We start from the raw sequence: 19,946 nt of genomic DNA, 5'->3' as shown, positions 1-19,946 counted from the left end.
TTACATTATTCTCATTATTTACAATACAGTGCCAGTTTTTTTTATTTATTTATTGATTAAAAAAATACATTGACTAGTTTATTGGTTGTAGAAATTTAGTGTGTCTTTTCAGCACCGAAGCTATATGAAACGTGAAGTTACAGTTTAATGTGGAATCCAAACTACTATAAAACATTAATCCCACCGGAAATCGAACCCGGGATCCCGTGCAACAAAATCTGAGCTCGTTAGTTACTAGACCAATGGGAGAACTTGATACTTAGTTGTATAAATTATTTGTTACCTAGTCTGTTTTAGCAACTTGTTTCAAGGAAATTTCCTATAAAGTTAATAATTTAAATACGCAGTTAATTATACCCTTCACTGCTGTAGTTGAGACCATTTTATTCGTTTGGATTTGTTGTTCCTTTTCAACGCTGATTCCACTACGTGATTAAATCTCAGGCAATATATCAGAGAGAGGGTAGTTCTTTAAATTTTAACATTCCTTCTCACAAGTAAAGGCTGCAAATGAATGAACCGAGTTGCGGGGTGATACTTAGTGCGCCTGATAGAGCATGTGAAAATATGTATATGTGCAAAATTTTAATGGCCGAGCAACATAAGAAACGGAGAGGGCTAAAATTGGTGGAAGAAGGGCTATGCTATGTTATTGAAATATATCAAAGAAACTGTTGAACGTGAAAATAGTGAAAGATAGACAGCGGAAACGGTGATAGTTTCACATATTGGTAAAAGAAGAATGGGCAGAGTAGATTACGAACCTCCGCCGCCATTTTGAAATCTGTGATATTTTTTGAAATGGAAAGGTAGTCATGTGATATATCAGTTAGGGCCAGCATGTTCTCAAAAAGTCAATTATGGACTTGAATGATCGTTATCTGCACTTATTTGGAAGAGTTAGGATCATCTTTATAGTTATTTACGAAAATGTAGGAGACTGATACTCGTATGTTGAAAGTTTGGATTATCACGAAAACACACGTAACTTAAACATATCTACAAGCCAAGAAAACTAACAATGAAATTTGATATCCAAGTTGTATATTATTACATTATTATAATCATAAATGTGCGACAGTTTCGCCAACTAACTGAACATATTAGCTTCATCAGACACTGTAAAAACAAGAGAGAGTTGCATCTAAATATAACTGAATCACAGCAAATGGTTCTGAACGCTGATTGGCTGATCTAAACAGATTCAGCCAATCATAACAAAAGTTGACAAAGATGAAACTAAACACCGCAGATCCATTTCCGTCCCTGGTCCAGTGAAAACTAAGCTACAAATTAAGACTTTCCAACAACTTGCCCCACTGTTCGTCAATTTTAAATCCTGTATTCCAATTCATAACACAGCTTTTCTCTTTTTCAATGAACCTGGCCTCCTCCCATTTTTTTATTAACGTCCTTTGTTCCCGTGCTAACACTCCAATCTCGCACCAATTAATATTATGCCCCGTGTCCCTTACGTGTTTAAAAATGGCATTTCTTTCTCTTTCCAATCTCACATCATCTTGGTGTTGTTTTAACCGTTCTTTTAGCTTTTTCTCCGTTTTACCAATATGACAACTATTACAATCACTGCACCTTATCTTATAAACCACTCCACTTCTTTTCATCCTTCCTCCTCCTCTTCTTTTTTCTTTTTCTTCATGCGTAACATGTCCATGGTCTCCTACTCCTTTTCCTGTATGTTGAAACGTTCCCTATTTTCTTTAGAGTGCTCTTGATTATCTCGGTATCTTCGCTTATACTTTCTATTCCCCACCGTGGCTTCGTTTCTTCCTCCCATCTTCTTCTTTCTTATATTCCTTCTTACTATTCTGGTCCTTTCTTCTTATCCTTTCTATCCTTACCTTTTTCTTATCATATCCGTTGGTCTCCAATTGGTTGTGAAATTTCTCTATGTCTTCCTCTGCCTTCCTTTTGTCACTACTAATCCACATGATTCTCTCTTCTACATTTTCTATGAAAATTCTCTTCGTTGATCGATCACCACTCCTTTTATGACAGCAAGTTCCCCTGATGCACACTTCTTCTGGAACCATTCCGTGACCAACTTGTCACTCTACCTGCTTATTTTCATATCTACAAAAACAATGGCCCCTTTCTCTTCTATTTCCAATTCCAGTTCTATGCCCTTCTCTTAATCTTCTATTTCCTTCACAAATTTAGTAAGTTGCCTTCGAGTACCTTTCCATATCCTCAAGCAATCATCGACATACCTGCTGAAGCTTGTCACCTCCTTTTCTTTTGGCTTACTTTTCCCACCTGTTCATCACTATCTCCGCCAATACCGGACTCATTCTCGATTCTATGCTCAGGCCGTCCTTGATCCTTGCTAACCTCTCTCCTATAAAGCAGAAACTGTTCCTCCATATGGTCTTCAAGGCTTCTTTGAGCTTTTCTGCACTCTAACCATGTATTTTCTTTCCTCCCATTTTCTCTGTCACTGCTTTCAATATATGCTCCCTCTTCAAGCTCGGGAACATTGCTTTCACATCAATGCTAAACAACAGCGACAGAGGAAATTGGACAATTCAACAGCGATTATACGACTATACGCAACAATTCAATACGACTTGACGCGCCTTTTCGGCGTCAGTGAATTTATCGTTTGCTAAATACGATCTCATTCGGTGAAATAGAATAAAGGTTGTTTACTACAGCAACGATGGTCATTCATCGTCACCGTCGTATGTCATGTTCTCTTCCTCGTACTTTCGAGTTCATCGCCTTTGGCGTAGGCCGTAATAATACTACCCATATGCTACGCTATTTTGTACTCACATCTGCTTGCAGATGACGCATCGACAACATCAAATCGATGTGCGAAAAAGAGCATATACCGCATTCCATAATTGAAATATACGAAACCAGAATCCCACTTGATAGTCACGCTATTCCTTCTGTGTCCAGCGAAGCACGTGTGGGAACACGCAACACTAGCAACCGTCAGTCGAACTTCTTTGCACGCGATCAGTTGGCTGTTTGATGATAGTACCGAACTCGTTTCCCAAACATGCAATTTGCTTCATTAGTTAACGATTATCAGCTCGTATACAAAACTGTTTCCAACAAAAAATAACTGGTAGTCGACGGTGGGATTTGAACCCATGACTTTCACGCTCCAGAGTCGATGCGTTTACCACTCGGCCACGTGACCAGTCGAGCAACCGTTTACTCTTTCTTTTGTCTACTTTTTTTTTTTTTTTTTACGCGTAGCCATTTTCTTTCTCTTTTTTTTCTAGCAATCCGTTTTCCTTCTGCACAAATTACTTTCCATTTCCCAGTTGCTTCTCTCCCGTGTTAGTCCAATTTTAAGCAAGGTTTAATTATAGTTCTTCTATGTTATTTTGGGATTTGTGAGTATAAGTTTGGAATAATTTACGTATCAATTAAACAACGCAGAAAAATATGATAGTTGGATTGGAGGAACTCTAAACCGGATTTCCCGCTTGCTGGATGATCTTTACCATTTGAGCTATCAGAGACATGACAATCTCTACTTTTCGTTCTTAATTCTTTAAGATCCGACTTGACACCTATCTTTGACACTACTTTTGCTTCAGAAATGATGAAGTCCAAAATTCTTTTAGGCTCGAGATGGCGTTAGTGTCCCAAATCTCAAGGTACATGAGTTGTAGTGGGTCAGGCCTTACGCCATTTGACAGCTGACAATTGAAGCTAGCGGATGTGCATAAAGTGTTGGAATTCTTACAATCAGAAAATGTGTTGCGCCGTGAAGTTGAGTGTACTTTTCGAAAACTGCGCTACACTTTACGATTTCATTTCGATAAAGACGCAAGTATTGCACAGGTCCTTGAAAAAATTTGTGCTATTTATGGGCAAGATAAGATGCATTATTAAAAGAAGAAAAAAAAAAAACAAGAAATGGTTCAGTCACATTCATACTGGAAATTTCGATGTTCAACATGCTCGTCACAGACGGGTGACAGTCACAGAAGAAATGAATGATATTCTGTCTTTAGTCGAGCAACACCGGCATGTAGGCAGTCATGATATCACCGATGACCTACACATCCATCTCCAAACAATGTTAAACCATTTAAAGAAGGCTGGCTACAAAAATAATTTCGACGTTTGAGTTTCACATGATCTGACTCAAAGACATTTACTCGATCGATTTTCTATCTGTAAATCTCTACTGAAACGTAACAAACTCGAGCATTCTGTAAAGTGGTTGATCACGAGCGATGAAAATTGAATAAATTACGACAACAATGTGCGAAAAAGATCGTGGTCGAAGTGAGGAAAATCACTACAGTCTGTGGAAAAGCCCACACGGACCTCCAGGAAGGTTATGCTGTGATTTTGGCTTGAATTAAGGGCATCATACATCACGAGCTGCTGCCGCCGGACAAAACAATAGACTCGATCCTGTACTGTCGACAACTAGCGTGAGTGCATCTAGCAGTTCAAGAAAACGACCGAAACGGATCAACAGCAAAGATGTCATATACCACGCTGGCGACACCAGACGCATACGTTTTTAATGACCCGTCAAAAATTCAGTGAACTTGGCTGGAAGATTTTATTACGTCCACCATATATTCTAAACTTGGCACCGTCAGACTACCCTTTGTTTTATCTCTGGTGAACCCTCTGAATGGTGTTAAGTTAGTTTCAAAGAGGCCTGTAAAAACAACATGTCATAATTTTTTGCGCAGGACTAACAAAAGTTCTACAGGAGCGGGATTATGGTGTTACCGGAAAAATAACAGAAACTCATCGAACGAAATGATTTATATATAGTTTTATAATGTTCTTTTCAAATAACGATAAATGTCTTCTCAAATTTGATTACCAAATACTCAATACGTTTTAGACAACCCGATATTTGTAATGTAGATGAATAAATACAAATTCAAAAAAAAAAAAAATGCATAAATCATATCTGTACATAAATGAGAGATGAAAAGGTTCACCACTCTCTCCAATTTCCTTCTGGTGTCGATTTCAACGCAAAAGAATTGCATTCTACTAAAATTTTAGAAGACCCTTATATTAATTACTTCCCTTATGATATTCATGTGCAGAGTACTGATTGAAAAGATATCAACAAAAAATGACAGCTCTCCTCATTGGCCCAGTAACTAGCCTTTGGTGAATGGGATCACGGGTTTGATTCCCGGTGACAGGGCGTTAAAATTTGAACACATTCTTATTCCATCTCAAACTACACGTCCACGCCTCATGCAGCCTCGGTGCTGAAAAGAGTCGCTAAACTCCAACGAACCAAGAAATGTCATCTGTTTTGATTCCTATAAAAGTGTTACATTTAGAAGCCAAAGTTTAAGGACATTGGTTCAGAAGCAAATTAATGATATGTTTTAATTAACAAGTGATTCTTCTTTTACGTATAGTAATAAATAAAAAGTTAGATCTTAGGATTTACGTCTAATATCATGTTCACATCAGATCAATTACGGATGTAAATTCTAGTGTTACACCTAATACGTACTACGTAGCTGATATTATCATAGATAATAATAATTATTTACGACATTTTGTAGGAAGAACATAGGTTTAAAGCGATAGAAATGTATGTGTACATATGTGTAAAATTAAAATACAGAATTATACATTTTGTTTTTTGCAGTACTTCGAACAAGACGACCCAGATTTGTACTTAAGTAAAGTGAAATATATTCTGGAGCATGATGTTGAAGAAATGGATCTATTTTTTGTTGAGGAGGAATATGACCACTTTGGACAGCTTATGAAGGTATCAAGTTGTATGTAATATTATTCTAGGATGTAATTTGCTTAATGCTTGACCTCTGCCTGATCTTCTAAATAGCTACCATCAGTATTCTTCTTTTTCTCTGCGACTCGTAACTTCTTGTTTGTTTGTTTGTTTTATTTTATTATTTTTATCACTAAGGCTAAATTTGAACTTAAGATAGGAACTTTATGGATTCTCAGTTTTGTCACAATTTCAAAATAAATCCACAATGAAAAACAATTTCAAAATTTAAATTTAGACTTTGTAGCAATCTAGTGCCATGAAACAATTTGACCATTTTTTTTCTGAAATGTCACATTCTTCCCGCTTGTTACGTGACATGCTGATTGACGGGTGATCATATTACTCTGCGATAAAAACACTTCAAAGTTAAAATCCTCTCTGTTTCGTACTTGTTTCTAATTACAGTAAGATCTCTCATAACCTTATATAAAAAATGAAAAAAAAAAACCTACAATAATGGGACTTGTCCATCTCCGGATACAAGATTTTGTCGGGTAATTGGATGTACATGTTTCGAGAGCTTAGCGTGTATATTTCCTGACGCCGTCTATAGAAATTGCATTTTTCGAAATTCATTTTTCGGCGTACTACTCTTACAATACACTATCTAATTCTTCAAACCGATATTGATGTACAGTTTCCCTCTTTCTGTAGCTTCCGTAGATTCTGTCTGCGTAATGGATGTCCGGAGTTTATCATGTTGCGTCTTCATGTAGTGTAAAGTTGAACTTCCTATTTTGTATTCCCCATTAATTACGATCTGCTTACTCTTTTCATTTTCTCCAATAATTTGAATTTAAATTTAAGCGTGAAAACTTTACTCTCGTGTTTTGATGGAGTAGTCGTAGCAGCTCCATGTGAAAAAAAAATCTTACATGTCTTTACGTAAACTCACTGTAACAGCATACGCCGAATTATTTGCAAATGAAGTTTGTTTGCTCGAATTCAGGCTGCATAACGTACAAATGAACCCACGTGTTGTCTTTTAGCCAATAAACCGCTTGGAGTAAGCTATTTTGTGAAGCGTTCGTTCTGAATTTGTCTGGCCGAGTCGAATCGGCAAATAATACGGCGGTATTACCAAAATCCAAACCCACTTCATATTTTCAATATATCATAGGTAAAAAAATTCGAGTATAAATTCAATAATGCCGTTATTTTGGTATTGCTGGTTGGTTATGCACTGTTACGAGCAGGGTTGTTTTGTTCAAAACAAATTTGTGTATTTTAAACATGTGTATTTTTAAAGACTTGTTTTAAACATACGTTTATTTTTATTTTATTTTTGTAAAAAAAAAAAAAAATCTGCAGAGAAAGAAAATTGTCAAAAGTGCTCCCCATTCAGAGGATTATTTTCTTCCCATGTGAATGTTTTGATTTCTCGTGGCTACAGCAAATCAATGTGGTTATCTATAATTATTTTGTCTCTTTATCCCCCTTATTTTTAACGTATATTGTATTGTTTAAATGCTTCTCAGTTAACTTGCGAGAAAGTGTCGTCGAAGGTTGAACTACTTGTAGAACTGATATTTAATAATAATAATAATCATGGAAACAAATTTTTGTGTTTGATTCAGAAAACAAACTAAAGGTTATTTGCTAAATTGCGGTTCTCAAATTAAAATATCGCAGGCATTCTTTGATAAGAGTACATGTTGGTTCTCAGTCTCCGTTCAACTTGGATTCGTTAAACATGAGTTTTATGGGAAGAAAAAGGACATCATTTGGAGCAAATTTATTAAAGTAACTCAAACTCCATCAGATAAGAAAACTACCATACGAGTTCATTGCAAAACATGTAAGAAAGAAATGGTTGGTTTAGTTCAAAGAATGAAGAATCATTATGAAAAATGCAATGCTGTGAAAAAACTGGAAACTCAAATGGTAAAAGTGTTGATCCGAAAATTGCTTCTTATAATTCTAAAGTCAGTGATGTGGTTGAGATGCAACTGAAAACTTCAGGTAAGAATTAATTTTGTATCAAAAATATATTTTTCATTATATTATGAAAATTTTATTTCGCTTCGCTTCCTCTTATTTTATTTCGCTTATATGAAGGGACCAGGCGAGAAAGCGCAAAGTATGGCAGCTCCCGCGTAACTAACGCCGAGCGTGATACTTATTGTAACATCAGTGCCGAATGTCAGTGTCTGGGACAATTTGATTTCAATTTGTTCTTTTTTCTGTATGTATGCACCACGCTACAGGGCACAATTTCTGGTCTTTAAATTTTGAGGGTAGAGGCACGAGACTTCGGGATTTGCTGTTTAGACTTTAATTGCGATTCGATGTAAAATTTCAAAATTAGTGGTTCGGATCCCACTTTAAACAAAAAGCTCTGTCTCATGTAGCCTTGGTACTGATGCAAAACTGTAATCAATCAAACTAAACAAAGTAATTTTATGTGTTTCGAACAAACTTGAGTTGCAGGTTAAATTTGGCTCGAACTCAGTTTTTATAAAATATTTTTAGATATGGGGCGTTCAGAGCACAAGGGATCCAAGTCCATTTTCAGAAAGTTCACTTTTGCTCAGCAAATGTACTATGTTCGTAGCCAAGGGTACGAAATAAATGAAACAAAAATCACGTGAAAGAGTATGGACTAGAGTTTCATAGGGCAACCGCTAGGCAAGAGCGTTGATGGAATGAGGGAGGAAGGCTAATTTCCCCCCTCTTTGCTCATAAATTTAAGATATTAAGATTATATTGTGTACGCTGCAGCATGGGAATGATTAACAAGTCAAGCTCCGAATGTCATAGTCAATGATATACAATTACGTTAAATAAAAGCAGGGTGTGCCCAAAAGAATTCACCGACGGAAAACGTCATATTTTCACAACCACATATCCGAGATGAAAGGAAGAAAATCTACGTGACAAGATGCAATCTAGAATTTTATATGATGGCTACTAGATAGGGGCGTTTGTTCAGAGGTTATCCGCCCCTACCGTGAATTTTAGATTTTGGGAGCAGTAATACAGATTTAGAAACCTTTTGCTGAGCAAAGCTCAACATTAAAAAAATTGAAGTCCTTACACCAAATAAATATTGATTTTGATCAGTTATAATCCATTTCCATTGGCCGTAACGAGCTATAGGCCTATATTGCTCTTTTGTATATATTTTGGCCCAAGGATTCCAATGGTGGCTCTACTTTCGAGTTTCGGGCCTGCTTAAAATTCTGGAAATTGGACCTGAGCAACTTTCCAGATTTAGTCATCTGTATGTTATCCGTATTTATTCAGTGTAAGGACCTCAAGTGTGTTCTGTTGGACTTTGCTTTTCAAAAGATTTCTAAAACTGCCTTACTGCTCCCAAAATCTGAAATTCAAGGTGGGGATGGGGGCGGTTGCCCTCCTATCCTACTGACGCCATTGTCTAGCGGCCGTCATATGAAATTACCAGTATTCCACGCCCTTTCGCATGGTTTTAGTTACATTTGTTTTGGACTCTTGACTGCGAAGATATTACGTTTTGAAGTAGAATTCATTTGCTGAGCAAAACTGAATTTTATTGAAAATGGGTTTGGATCTATTGTGCTCTGAACGCCCTAGATATTACCTTTCTTCAATAAATTATTGACTCAATAAACAACCAATTACATAGGCTTGCAGAAAAAAGATTCTAAAGTTAACACAACATGAAGTGTGCTTCAAACATTACTTTTCGAAAATCTATTATTTTAAAATAATTTTATTAGCATCAGTGTTCTGAAATAGTAATAAAATTTTGCAACAAAAATCTCACCCGCCTCTACGAAACACGAGCTTAGCCCCTAAAGGTATAACTAGAAAACTTTCACAAGCGGTAGCTCCGAAATGATAACCGCCCAATCGTATTTCTGGTAAAATTCTAGCCTTAAAACCTGTAACATGACTCCCATTGCATTTGAAATTTCTAATACCAAGCAAAGATGTCCGCCATGATGCTTGATAGCACCATCTGATGTGTCAGATCACTTCCAAGTTCAATCAGTCTCCCTTAACCCATTCTCAACACTCAAGGATGGTGAGGACTTTTGTTTTGCCATGTATGTTGATAGATTGTGTGAAATCTTTATAGTAGGTAGATTTTAAAAAGCTTAGTACAACCAAGAAAGTACTTATGAGAGTCACTGGCTAGAGGGTGTAATAAAAGGGCGTCGTGATATGAAATAAGTTGAGAATTACTAATCTATACCGAAATATTCTGTACCCAACACAGTGGTGTCTTAACGAGAATAAAATAAATGAAAATATCGGTTGCAAGAGCAAAAACATCTTCATAAATATGTTTGAAATATGTTTAAAATCATGTTTTAAACTGTTCAAAATGTTTAAAACATATTTTGTGTGTGTGTGTTTGTTTTAAACGTGTTTTGTTCTTTTTCAAAAAAAAAAAAAACTTTTTTCCAACCCGGGTTACGACAGCTCTTCCTGACAGGCTTTGTAGGTACTACACCCTGAAAAGCCAAAAGTTTTGTATTATTATTATTATTATTATTATTATTATTATTATTATTATTATTATTATTATTATTATTATTATTATTATTATTATTATTATCTGTAAATTGCGAGAACACTTCGAATCCAAAGATATTCCTTCTTTAAGACAAATTGTTGCAAGTGGCCTTATTCGCCAATGTGATTATTGGTAATTGACTGCTTCACGTTTCAGCCAGAACACAAATTCTTGCGTTTCAATGTGAAGTCATCGGAAGCAGACGACATGACGTAGCCTCTAACTTTGTGACACATAAAAGCCCGTATAGTTGCTGTATAGAGGAGGGTAAAGTCAAAAAAAAAAAAAAAAAAAAAGCAAAAACGTGGGTCAAATAATACAAATAAATTATACGTAATGTTAATTCCTACTCAGATTGCAGAAATAAAAAATTGCTTGAAAGTCTTTAAGTAAAGTGCTGTACTTATCCGTAGAGTAACATTTTTATTATATTACAACCTGAAATGTCTGTTCTTCGCACGGAACCCTCTTCTCCTCCCCCCTCACTTTAGTGTACACATTTCAATGATAGTGTAATGATTAAAATCCATAATGTCACCTCTTCCCACTGCCACTTCTCACCTCTTCTCACTCCCATCCCAATGGGGCTTAAGTTAGACTTAAACGGCATTGGGAGTGTCACTCTTTGTCTAAACGACTTTGAAAGCTATGATTGGATACTAATATCGGTCGTAACCTATTTCCTTTACACTCACCACCATGCTAATAGGGGAAGAATTTGATTTTAAATGGCATCTGAAGTGTCACTATTCATCTCAATAATCCTGAAAACGATGGGTTCGACACTAATATCGTAGTTCTTAATTATTCTTACATGTCATCCTTTCCCTCCCAGCCCTAGTATTTCTTTTCAGATTGTAAGTCATGTAAGTTTCCGAAGTTGATCCAGACGTTCCAGAGTTATGCTGGAACATACACACATACATTCATATATATATTTAGTCCTCCTGTAAAACAAAAATTTTGAGAAACTCAAGGATACGTGTCCGTTTATTTTTAACGAGGAATTTATATGTCGAGTTTCATGTTCCTAACGAGTATTTCGTGAGATACTCAATTTTGCCCATTAATTATGATCCTACTCCCGCCTTAGAATATGCATTTTAATCAAAGTAACATGATATAAGCTCAGCCTGAGATAGGTAATATTTATATCCAAAAAATTGACGTGAATCGGTTCAACCATCTTCCCGTGATTCGATTACAAACAATATCAGTTTCCATTTTATATAATAGATAAATAAATAATCTATATAATAGAATAGATTCTATTTCCGCCCTTATCTCTGTATTGAAACCGAATGTGAAAATTCGTCATCTATATAAAAATAGAGTTACCGGTACGACTTTCATTTTGATACTTAAAAGAATACTAGTAAGTTGCTGATTGTCATCTAACATGTAGAGTCAGGTGTTGACCACAGTGATTTGATCCTATAATTATTTGAAACATACGTTGTTCATTATAGCAATTGTTTGTTCATAGTTATGGCTTAATGAAACTTTTTGGATTATTGTGCGTTTTGTAAGTTTATACATCAAAATGCTTTATATTACTACATTGTTTAAGTACTGTGTTTGAGAATATTTCTGAATTTTAGTTTTTCTTTCAGGTTGTGGAGTTAGTTCCTGGCGGCTCAAAGATACGGGTTACGAATCAAACGAAACATCAATACCTAGATGCATTAGCCCAATACCGACTAGCCAATAGCGTCAAAGAAGAAATGGAGCACTTCCTTAAGGGTCTCAATGAGCTCATTCCAGATAACCTGCTTAGTATATTCGATGAAAATGAGCTGGAGGTAAGAATAAAATTATTATTACGCTTCTTCTGAAGTCATTTGCCTATAATTAAAGCTATTTTTTTATATTTTGTGCATGACATCATCTCTCACCGTAATCATCACTAGCTTGGGAAGTCGTAAATCTGTCTTTTAATCACTATTGTGTAGATAGCTTAATGTTGGATTGATTTTCAAGTTACTCTACGAGAATTGATTGACAAGTTCTAAACGTCACTGTGAAATATGGCTATGGTTATTTCTCTATAATCATCTTGAGTGATGTGCACTTGGTCCATCAATGCTGAAGTTTTCTAATCCTTTACCAAAACAACCTTTTTCCTGCATGTGCGGATACTGCACGTCTTCAGAGGTGAAGCGATGTCCAGCAAGATGACTAGAAATAGGGAATAGATCAAAGTCAGGGTGTAATATCTGGTGACTGTACATATATCGATGGTTGCCGAAGCCATGGTGGCTTAGAGGTAGAGCACTGACCTCTAGTGTCTAGGATCCTTGGTTCAATCTAAGCTCTCGCTAATTGAGCTTTGTTGTAGACACACTTATGTTTTTGGGGTGAGGGGATTCTTCCGTTTTCCTATTGCCTTCTTTCAGATAAATTCAATTATATTCTATCTTCTTGTTTGCTTTATTATTGTTTGTTATTATTCTTACTTTGCTTTGATCAGTCGATTTATAGTTGGTGATAATTGAATGAACTTAGTAAGCGGCTGGCACCGGCATAAAAGCTAAATGAAAAAGCTAGAAGAAGCGTAAAGATTGATAGATTCAACATTTTCACCTATATTGATCATTTTCAACATTTTAAAATTGAACGAAATATAAAAATTTTAAGGAGTAATTAAACTCAAAATCACCAAATTCTTTCCACGCGTCGATATGGGTAAAGTAGTTATAATTAAATAAATGTACATATTAATAGTACAAGAATTAGAGATAATTTAAAGTGAAAAATAAGTTACAAAACGATAACAATTCTTAATTGAAATGAAATAAAGTTAATTTATATTACTGTATAAATGTACTTCTGTGCAATTACCTCCTGTTGTTTATTATGAGTAAACTCACTAGTATTCACGTGAGAGTTCCCTTCGAAAATACAAATGTTAAACATAACATGAAAGTATTATACCTAATATCAAACCAGCTTACGTATCTAACTTTTAATACTCTTTTTAAGTAATGAAACAAACCTAACCTTATTGCATGTGTACCGTATCAATTTCCTATAACTTAACCTAATCAACAGTAGTAACGAAAACTGGAACAGCTTAATGTAACGTCTAATCACTAAACTTAACCTATGATATTGAAAGTTTGCAAAATACTTTCAAAATTAAGTCTTGGTGAAGCAACATAAATCTAAAGCAAATTAATTATTTTAAACACAATCTACTGTTACTACTTCTACTTTCGCTACTATTACTCTATTTTTCTACTGATGTATTTACTTCCACAAAACTCTACATAATTATCTTTAAAGCAATGACTCAGTAGCGAAGTTCCTGTCGTTCATCTTGCTTCTGGAACACTCCATCTTCTTATCTGAAAAACTTCTTGATATCTGCAGGATCCTAAAATAACCTATAGATAAAAGGAAAATATTAATTAATCAAAGATACTTATTTTGTTCATGTAATCAACTTTAGAAATGATCCCAAATACATCTCTTATTAGTTTACTAAATTTAGTTAATTTATAAATACTGAATTGATACTTACAGTGTATGAGGTGAAATCAAAATTCGATTATGGTAATTGTGTCCTTTAATATTATTTTATATTGATAGTCGTACCATGTGTTGTTACCTCTTGCTCTTATCATTAACGCCTAGCATTCCAAAAACCATAATTTCTTCTACGTTTTGTGCGGCTGGCAGACCCACTGGGCCAATTGGTCTAGGTTTCGTTAAAGGTCTCTTTGTTCACCGATTAAAAACTAATATATCGAAACTTCTGTTATGTTGGTTGCTATAATAACTCTACTCCTACTCCTGGAAGTTCGTGTTAAAAGGACAACACTCGGTCCCTAGCGAGATAAAATGAAGAAGCTGACATCAATCAGAGAAAGAAAACCAAATACGGATAAAGTAGGGTAGGGGTAATTTACATTTTTATTCCATTATTTCACTCCTTATCATTCTTCTTAGCCTCAGATTAATTTACTATTTTTACACTCGAGTTGGAAATGATACATTAGTGACTCGCCCATAGTTTACATATCGGTCGAGAAGCTCATTTGGCTCGGCTTCAGATAACTCCAAATTATTGCTCCGACAATCACTCTGTTCTCCTTTGGTCAGGTGTCAATCATTGATGATATGATGAATCCGCTTCTGAGATATTTGTTAGGACTGTTGTTGGACCTTGTTGTGAGGCATCGATTGTCTATCACTTTGTCGTGCAGTTTTCTATCAAGTCATTTGTTGCTTATGTGGGAGGTCGCCTGTGCCCGGATCATCGGTTACCATCAAGGTTCTACATAGTTGTCACAATTGAATTTTGATTGTCTATTCCTTGATTGTGGCATAGGATGGAGTATCTGTTTGTAAAGTATAAAGTATTTTCCATGGCCTGGGGGATCTTCTTGGGCATTATTTCCTTTCTGTAAAGTTATCGAATTTGATTCAGCCTAATTAGCAGTCCTCTCCATTTTCAGCATGTTATTTTCACTGAAAAAAAGGGAAACATGTGAGTTATGCTACATGCTTACAAAAGGTTATTAATTTCGTGTGCTTTTTTTCTCCTCCCACCTCCTTTCATAGTGAGGCTTAGAATTTTTCGGTCAACCTACGTACACAGTGAGTGGAACGTACAATGACTGGTCTACTGACATGATGATACTTTTTTTTTCGGTAACAGTGTGTACGTCTTACAGGAAGTGTTTGTGCTGTACATGAGATGAACAGTTCTCTAATAAATATATTAATAAATAAAATAAAACCTTGAATACCTACTTTTTCTGCGGAACTCCTTATTTTGCCACCTTAAGAAGAAAAGCTTCACATTAATAGAAACAGATCATATATGCTGTTGGAAACACATTTAAAGACATTTCGTACTTATTAAAAATGCAAATTACTGTCTTTTTTAAGGGGCGTTTTTTCTTGGGGAAAGACGGATAACGGAAATGTTCTCTTTTTAGTGGTTTTCTTAATCAACTGTCACATTTATTTTGGTGCAGTGCATTCTGCAATTAAGAAAGTGCGTTTAAAATACAATACCTATGAGTCTTACGTTCAGTCCGGGGCATATTTTAATTTATTTTCAAACTGCCATTGCATTGATTGCGTCCAAAGTTAAGTTATCCAGGCTCCCCTATCGCAGAATCATTTTGATTCCCTAATCATATTGGTACCTGAAAGTTACACATATGGCCATATAAGTTTTGTGGATTGCCTAAATTCAAACTGACAAACAAGAGAAAACTACCATCAACCAAGTAAAAGGTAGAAATTCATGTTTGTTCTGGTATAAAATTACGTTTACATCTCGTTCTCCATTCGGGAATCACTTTACTGTAAATTTTAGATGAGAGGAGCGATAAAAGTCACCAATTAGAAACAGGGGTTTTCGTCCAGAAACGAATAATATTAGCAATTAAGTTTGCTGAATTTGTTTGTGATGGACTTTGTTTTATTACTTTTCATAAGGGTCGGAGGTGCAATGTTATAGTTCTTGTTCACAAAAATGAAGCTGTGTTATTCCGTTGAAGTTCACACCCCATCACATCATGGCTGATGGAGTGATGGGACTTTTGTATCCTGGAAATACGTTTTCAGCAGCTTGCACGGATGATGGTGCGTACACAGTCACTTTGATCATCAAAGGACTGCTCAACTGTGGACAGCGTCTCTTCAGAAAAGAGAATTGTCGTGTGACCATTTCCTGCATAAAGCTTAAGGAGATATTTAGCTTTCACCACTCTCTGTTGACATAACGTATCAATCATGAAGTTACTTGTACATTGTTTTTGGGCTCTTAAGTCCCAGGTCCTGATTGAGCACTCGTGACATCATCGATTAAATCCTGACAAGATTTCGCCGTATCTTTGCAGCTGCAGCTTTAACTGCCTGTGCTGTCCTCACTGTACGCGGTCTACTATTACGCTGCCGGTCATTGACACATTCCGTTTCGTTGTAACGCAGGATGATGTAGACAAATCAGTCATTGATTTGCAGGGATTTCAGGGTGGCGAAGATTCGTGATGGTGGCATGCCTAACTTGTGTACTGCTGTGACCGCAATACATTTTCGTAATAGCCTCACTTCATCGTTACACAATCCACTGCCACGCGTCTCACCGTGGAATGAGCAGCTCAGAGATCCACTTCGCCTACAATACCCAGATGGCAGCACTCACTCATACACATGGTCAAACAGCAGTCAAAATCTCGGACAAGTTTTATGAGATAACTAGGTAGATATGTGTTTCATTGGCTTGCTTGTTTTAGGGTTTAGCATCCCTTTTCAGCAGTATTGAAGCTATATGAGGTAGACTTATAGCTTAACGTTGTATCCCAACCACACGGGCTCACACCGGTAATTAATCTCGAGTCTCCCGCACAGTATCTGGTAATGCTAACTATACCACATGGAATCTTGTGTTCCATTTGCATCTTGGTTATAATTATCGTTGTTCATAGTTGGTTATAGAACGTGAGGAACATATTATCTAATATATAAAATTGAAAGTGACTATGTTTGTAACTTCATAACTCTTGAACCACCCGACCGATCTCGATCTTTACAACGTAGATGAGGTTCGGACGTGGAATGGTTTTTATCCTTTCACTTTGAAGGTGCAACTTGGAGGAGGGAAGAAATTATTTGAAAATGATCAAAAATAACCGATATTACGACACTAATATCATAGTTTTCGGAGTCACTGAGCTGAACAATGACACTTCCGATGCTGTTTAAAGCCAAATTCAGCTCCACAACTTGGAGGAGCAAGATGGGGAAGATATATATATATAAATGATCGATATTAGTGTCCATTACATAGTTTCGGGTTCGCTGAGAAGAACAGTGATACTTCCGATGCCGTTTAAATCCAAATTCAACCCCCATTGCTCTTTATATCCAAAATGAAACATTCTTCCCGTGCGAAGAACGGACAATCTGCTAGTTACATAATAATATAGAAGTTTAGTGGCATTATTAATATTCCTGTGTAAATGAATATTGTTTCAAAGGCCGATATTTCAGATACATTAATCGAGTATCTGTCCTTAAGAACACATACTGTTAACACTTTGCAGTAAGTTAGTCACATGTTTTGTAGCAATGAATTACATAGAAATATTACAAAAGTCAGTAAAATTTTTCATTATACAGTGAAACCTGTCTACTTGGCCACCTCTCTAAGTTGGCCACCTGCTTATCTTGGCCTAGTTCGTCTTGAACCTGCATTTTCCCACAAGACATTCGTTACTTACTACTCTATAAGTTGGCCACCTGTCTATCTTGGAAGTTGGCCACACTGAAGCAATGTTTACCCTACGATGATAATGATAAATTTACCTGCGTATCTTGGCCACGGAAAATACAGTTTTGTTATTTTTCTTAACTCTTTCGAATTCCCATATGAGAGGCAGATGTTCTGTATTTTTGACTGGACACAAAGAAGCATAGATTCGCACGATTTGTTCTTGGAGGTCAATGGCCAGAACACTACCCTCATAAAAGGGTGGTAAAGGAAGATGTGAATAAGAAAAAGCACATACAGGAATTCAGGAAATGGTTTACGTATTTGTTTACCCTGTCTGTTTTGGTAAAACCATTATATATCGGCTCCTTTCATCAGTGTGAAGCTTTAGTAATTCCGGAATATTCTCAAAGTTAAAGCTCAATTGTCATTTACTGGCACCTGACTGCATGTCAAAAGGTAGCGGAGGTTTTGAGATATGAATTCCCTCAAGATTTTCTCAAAACATCTTTTGCTCCGAGGATATTAGAATGTGCATATCTGACAAAAGGAATAAAGCAAATATGTCTAGAATGAACCACCATTCAGTAACAGCTGAAAAGAAGTCATATAAATTGCATAAGAATTTCTCAATTTATAACTTAGTTTTTCTTGTTTTCAATCTGAATAACTCAGTGTGCTATAATATCAATTTCAATAAACTGCGTACATACACTTCTATTTCATGGTTGATTGTGTTAGTGTGTTTCCAATCCGAATAATCCAATGTACCAGACTGGTTTTCAGAAAGAGAAAGGTATGCATATATATTATACATACTATGAAGAGCGCCGATCCTGGAGGGACCGAGCGGGCCCGGGACTCCCAAAGCTCATGTGGCCCCTATTTTATTTATGAGTATACAATATTTGGTATAATTTGAGTGTAATTTGTCTTAAAATCTTCGTATATATACATTCTGCATCTGAATGCCCCCCCCCCAAATTTACAGAGAAATCGGCGCTCTTGCATACTATAGTAATATTTTCTAGTACTGTATATTGTTATGATTACTCTATATACATTATTTATAAGTAGCTGTCGTGCCACTGCTTATTAAAATTTTACAATCAAGTAATACTAGAAATCCTATTCTAAAAATACACAAATCACACTTATTTTCTGTAAATTGGCCACTTTTCGATGGAACCGATGGTGGCCAACATAGACAGGTTTCACTGTATATTGTTATTTAGTTCAATTGCAGTAGAATTTGAGGAAGAATAATGTCTTAAAACGTTGGGGATGACAGTTGATTAAAAAATATATTTTTTCTAACAAAGAGAAATGAAGCAAGCCTGTAAAGAAATGTAATTTTTTTCCAGCTGTTACTCTGCGGAACTGGTGAATACAGTATAGCAGACTTCAGAGCACACCACGTTGTTAATGGTGGGTCCCCCGAGTTCCGCCATGTACTCGAGTGGTTCTGGACTGCTGTATCCAATTTTACGCAAGAGGAAATGGCCCGTTTGTTGCAGTTCACAACAGGTTGCTCACAGCTTCCGCCCGGCGGCTTTGCTGAGCTAAGTCCTCGTTTCCAAATAACTGCAGCACCTACGTTCGGAAACCTTCCAACTGCCCATACATGGTAAGTTAAGTTCAAATAAATATATTTAATAATAAATATAAAATGTTAATTTAATTCCCGGAATGCATCAGTAAAATAGATACATTTGGAATTACATGTTAATGGCTATTATCGTTCAATGTGAGCACGGTAACTGAGTAGAAGAGTGTTACACCTGGCCCCTGGATTGATCCCAGGAATTTGTGGTGGACAACATCGTTCGTCCATAGCCTTCACAAATTGCTTAAGAAGGAGAACATTTTCAGAAGATACAAAGCTTTCTTCGTTTTTTTTTTTTTTTTTTTTTTTTTCACCTGATGTTCCGCTTCGTTCCGCATTTTTTTCGTTTGTGTACTGTGACTGCTTGTTACAATTTCCCATTTACAAAGGAAGCAAGCAAATTTGATGTATCCTTGCTGCATACGCAGTAACATGGCATCACTTTCAGTCCCCATAGATTTTCTAGTTGTGTCCTTCATAATAGATTTGATTGAGTATACAGTGGAGAATGTCATAGGACTGTTTTGTCAAACTAGAATATGCAAGAGGCACCGATAAAAACCGATTACCATTATGCATGCCCTTCATACTCGTCTTTGATGCATCTGTAAATAGTTGTCAGTTGGATGATGCTTCATAGGATAAAGAGGAGCTGCCATTAATCCCACAATGTCTGGGCGGAAAGAAATTTGGTAATCACATGAAAAAAGAAAGAAAATGGTAATTTTCTGTGGCTGAACAGAGCTACATTTGTACCAGGTAGGAGGAAACACCTTTCCTATAAGTGACAACGAAGCAATTCTGCATTTCGTTTACTGAGAGATTA

At 36.1% G+C, this 19,946-nt stretch overlaps 1 protein-coding gene across 4 annotated transcripts in view; it reads left to right on the top strand.

Moving 5' to 3' along the window:
* Positions 1-19,946, top strand: part of LOC145686069 (apoptosis-resistant E3 ubiquitin protein ligase 1) — a 411,433-nt gene that overhangs the window by 379,486 nt on the left and 12,001 nt on the right. For 3 of the 4 annotated variants that reach the window (XM_081758979.1, XM_081758981.1, XM_081758982.1), the window contains 3 exons: positions 5,630-5,755; positions 11,885-12,085; positions 18,879-19,141. In XM_081758979.1, the coding sequence (XP_081615105.1) occupies positions 5,630-5,755; positions 11,885-12,085; positions 18,879-19,141 (590 nt within the window). The remainder of the gene's footprint in view (positions 1-5,629; positions 5,756-11,884; positions 12,086-18,878; positions 19,142-19,946) is intronic. The other variant, XM_081758980.1, reaches the window with a different exon arrangement.

This window comes from Thermobia domestica, chromosome 5, assembly GCF_964235325.1.
Source record: "Thermobia domestica chromosome 5, izTheDome1.hap1.1, whole genome shotgun sequence".
Lineage (NCBI taxonomy): Eukaryota > Metazoa > Arthropoda > Insecta > Zygentoma > Lepismatidae > Thermobia > Thermobia domestica.
The sequence above is the reverse complement of the archived record's forward strand: the minus strand, read 5'-3'. Positions and strand labels throughout refer to the sequence as shown.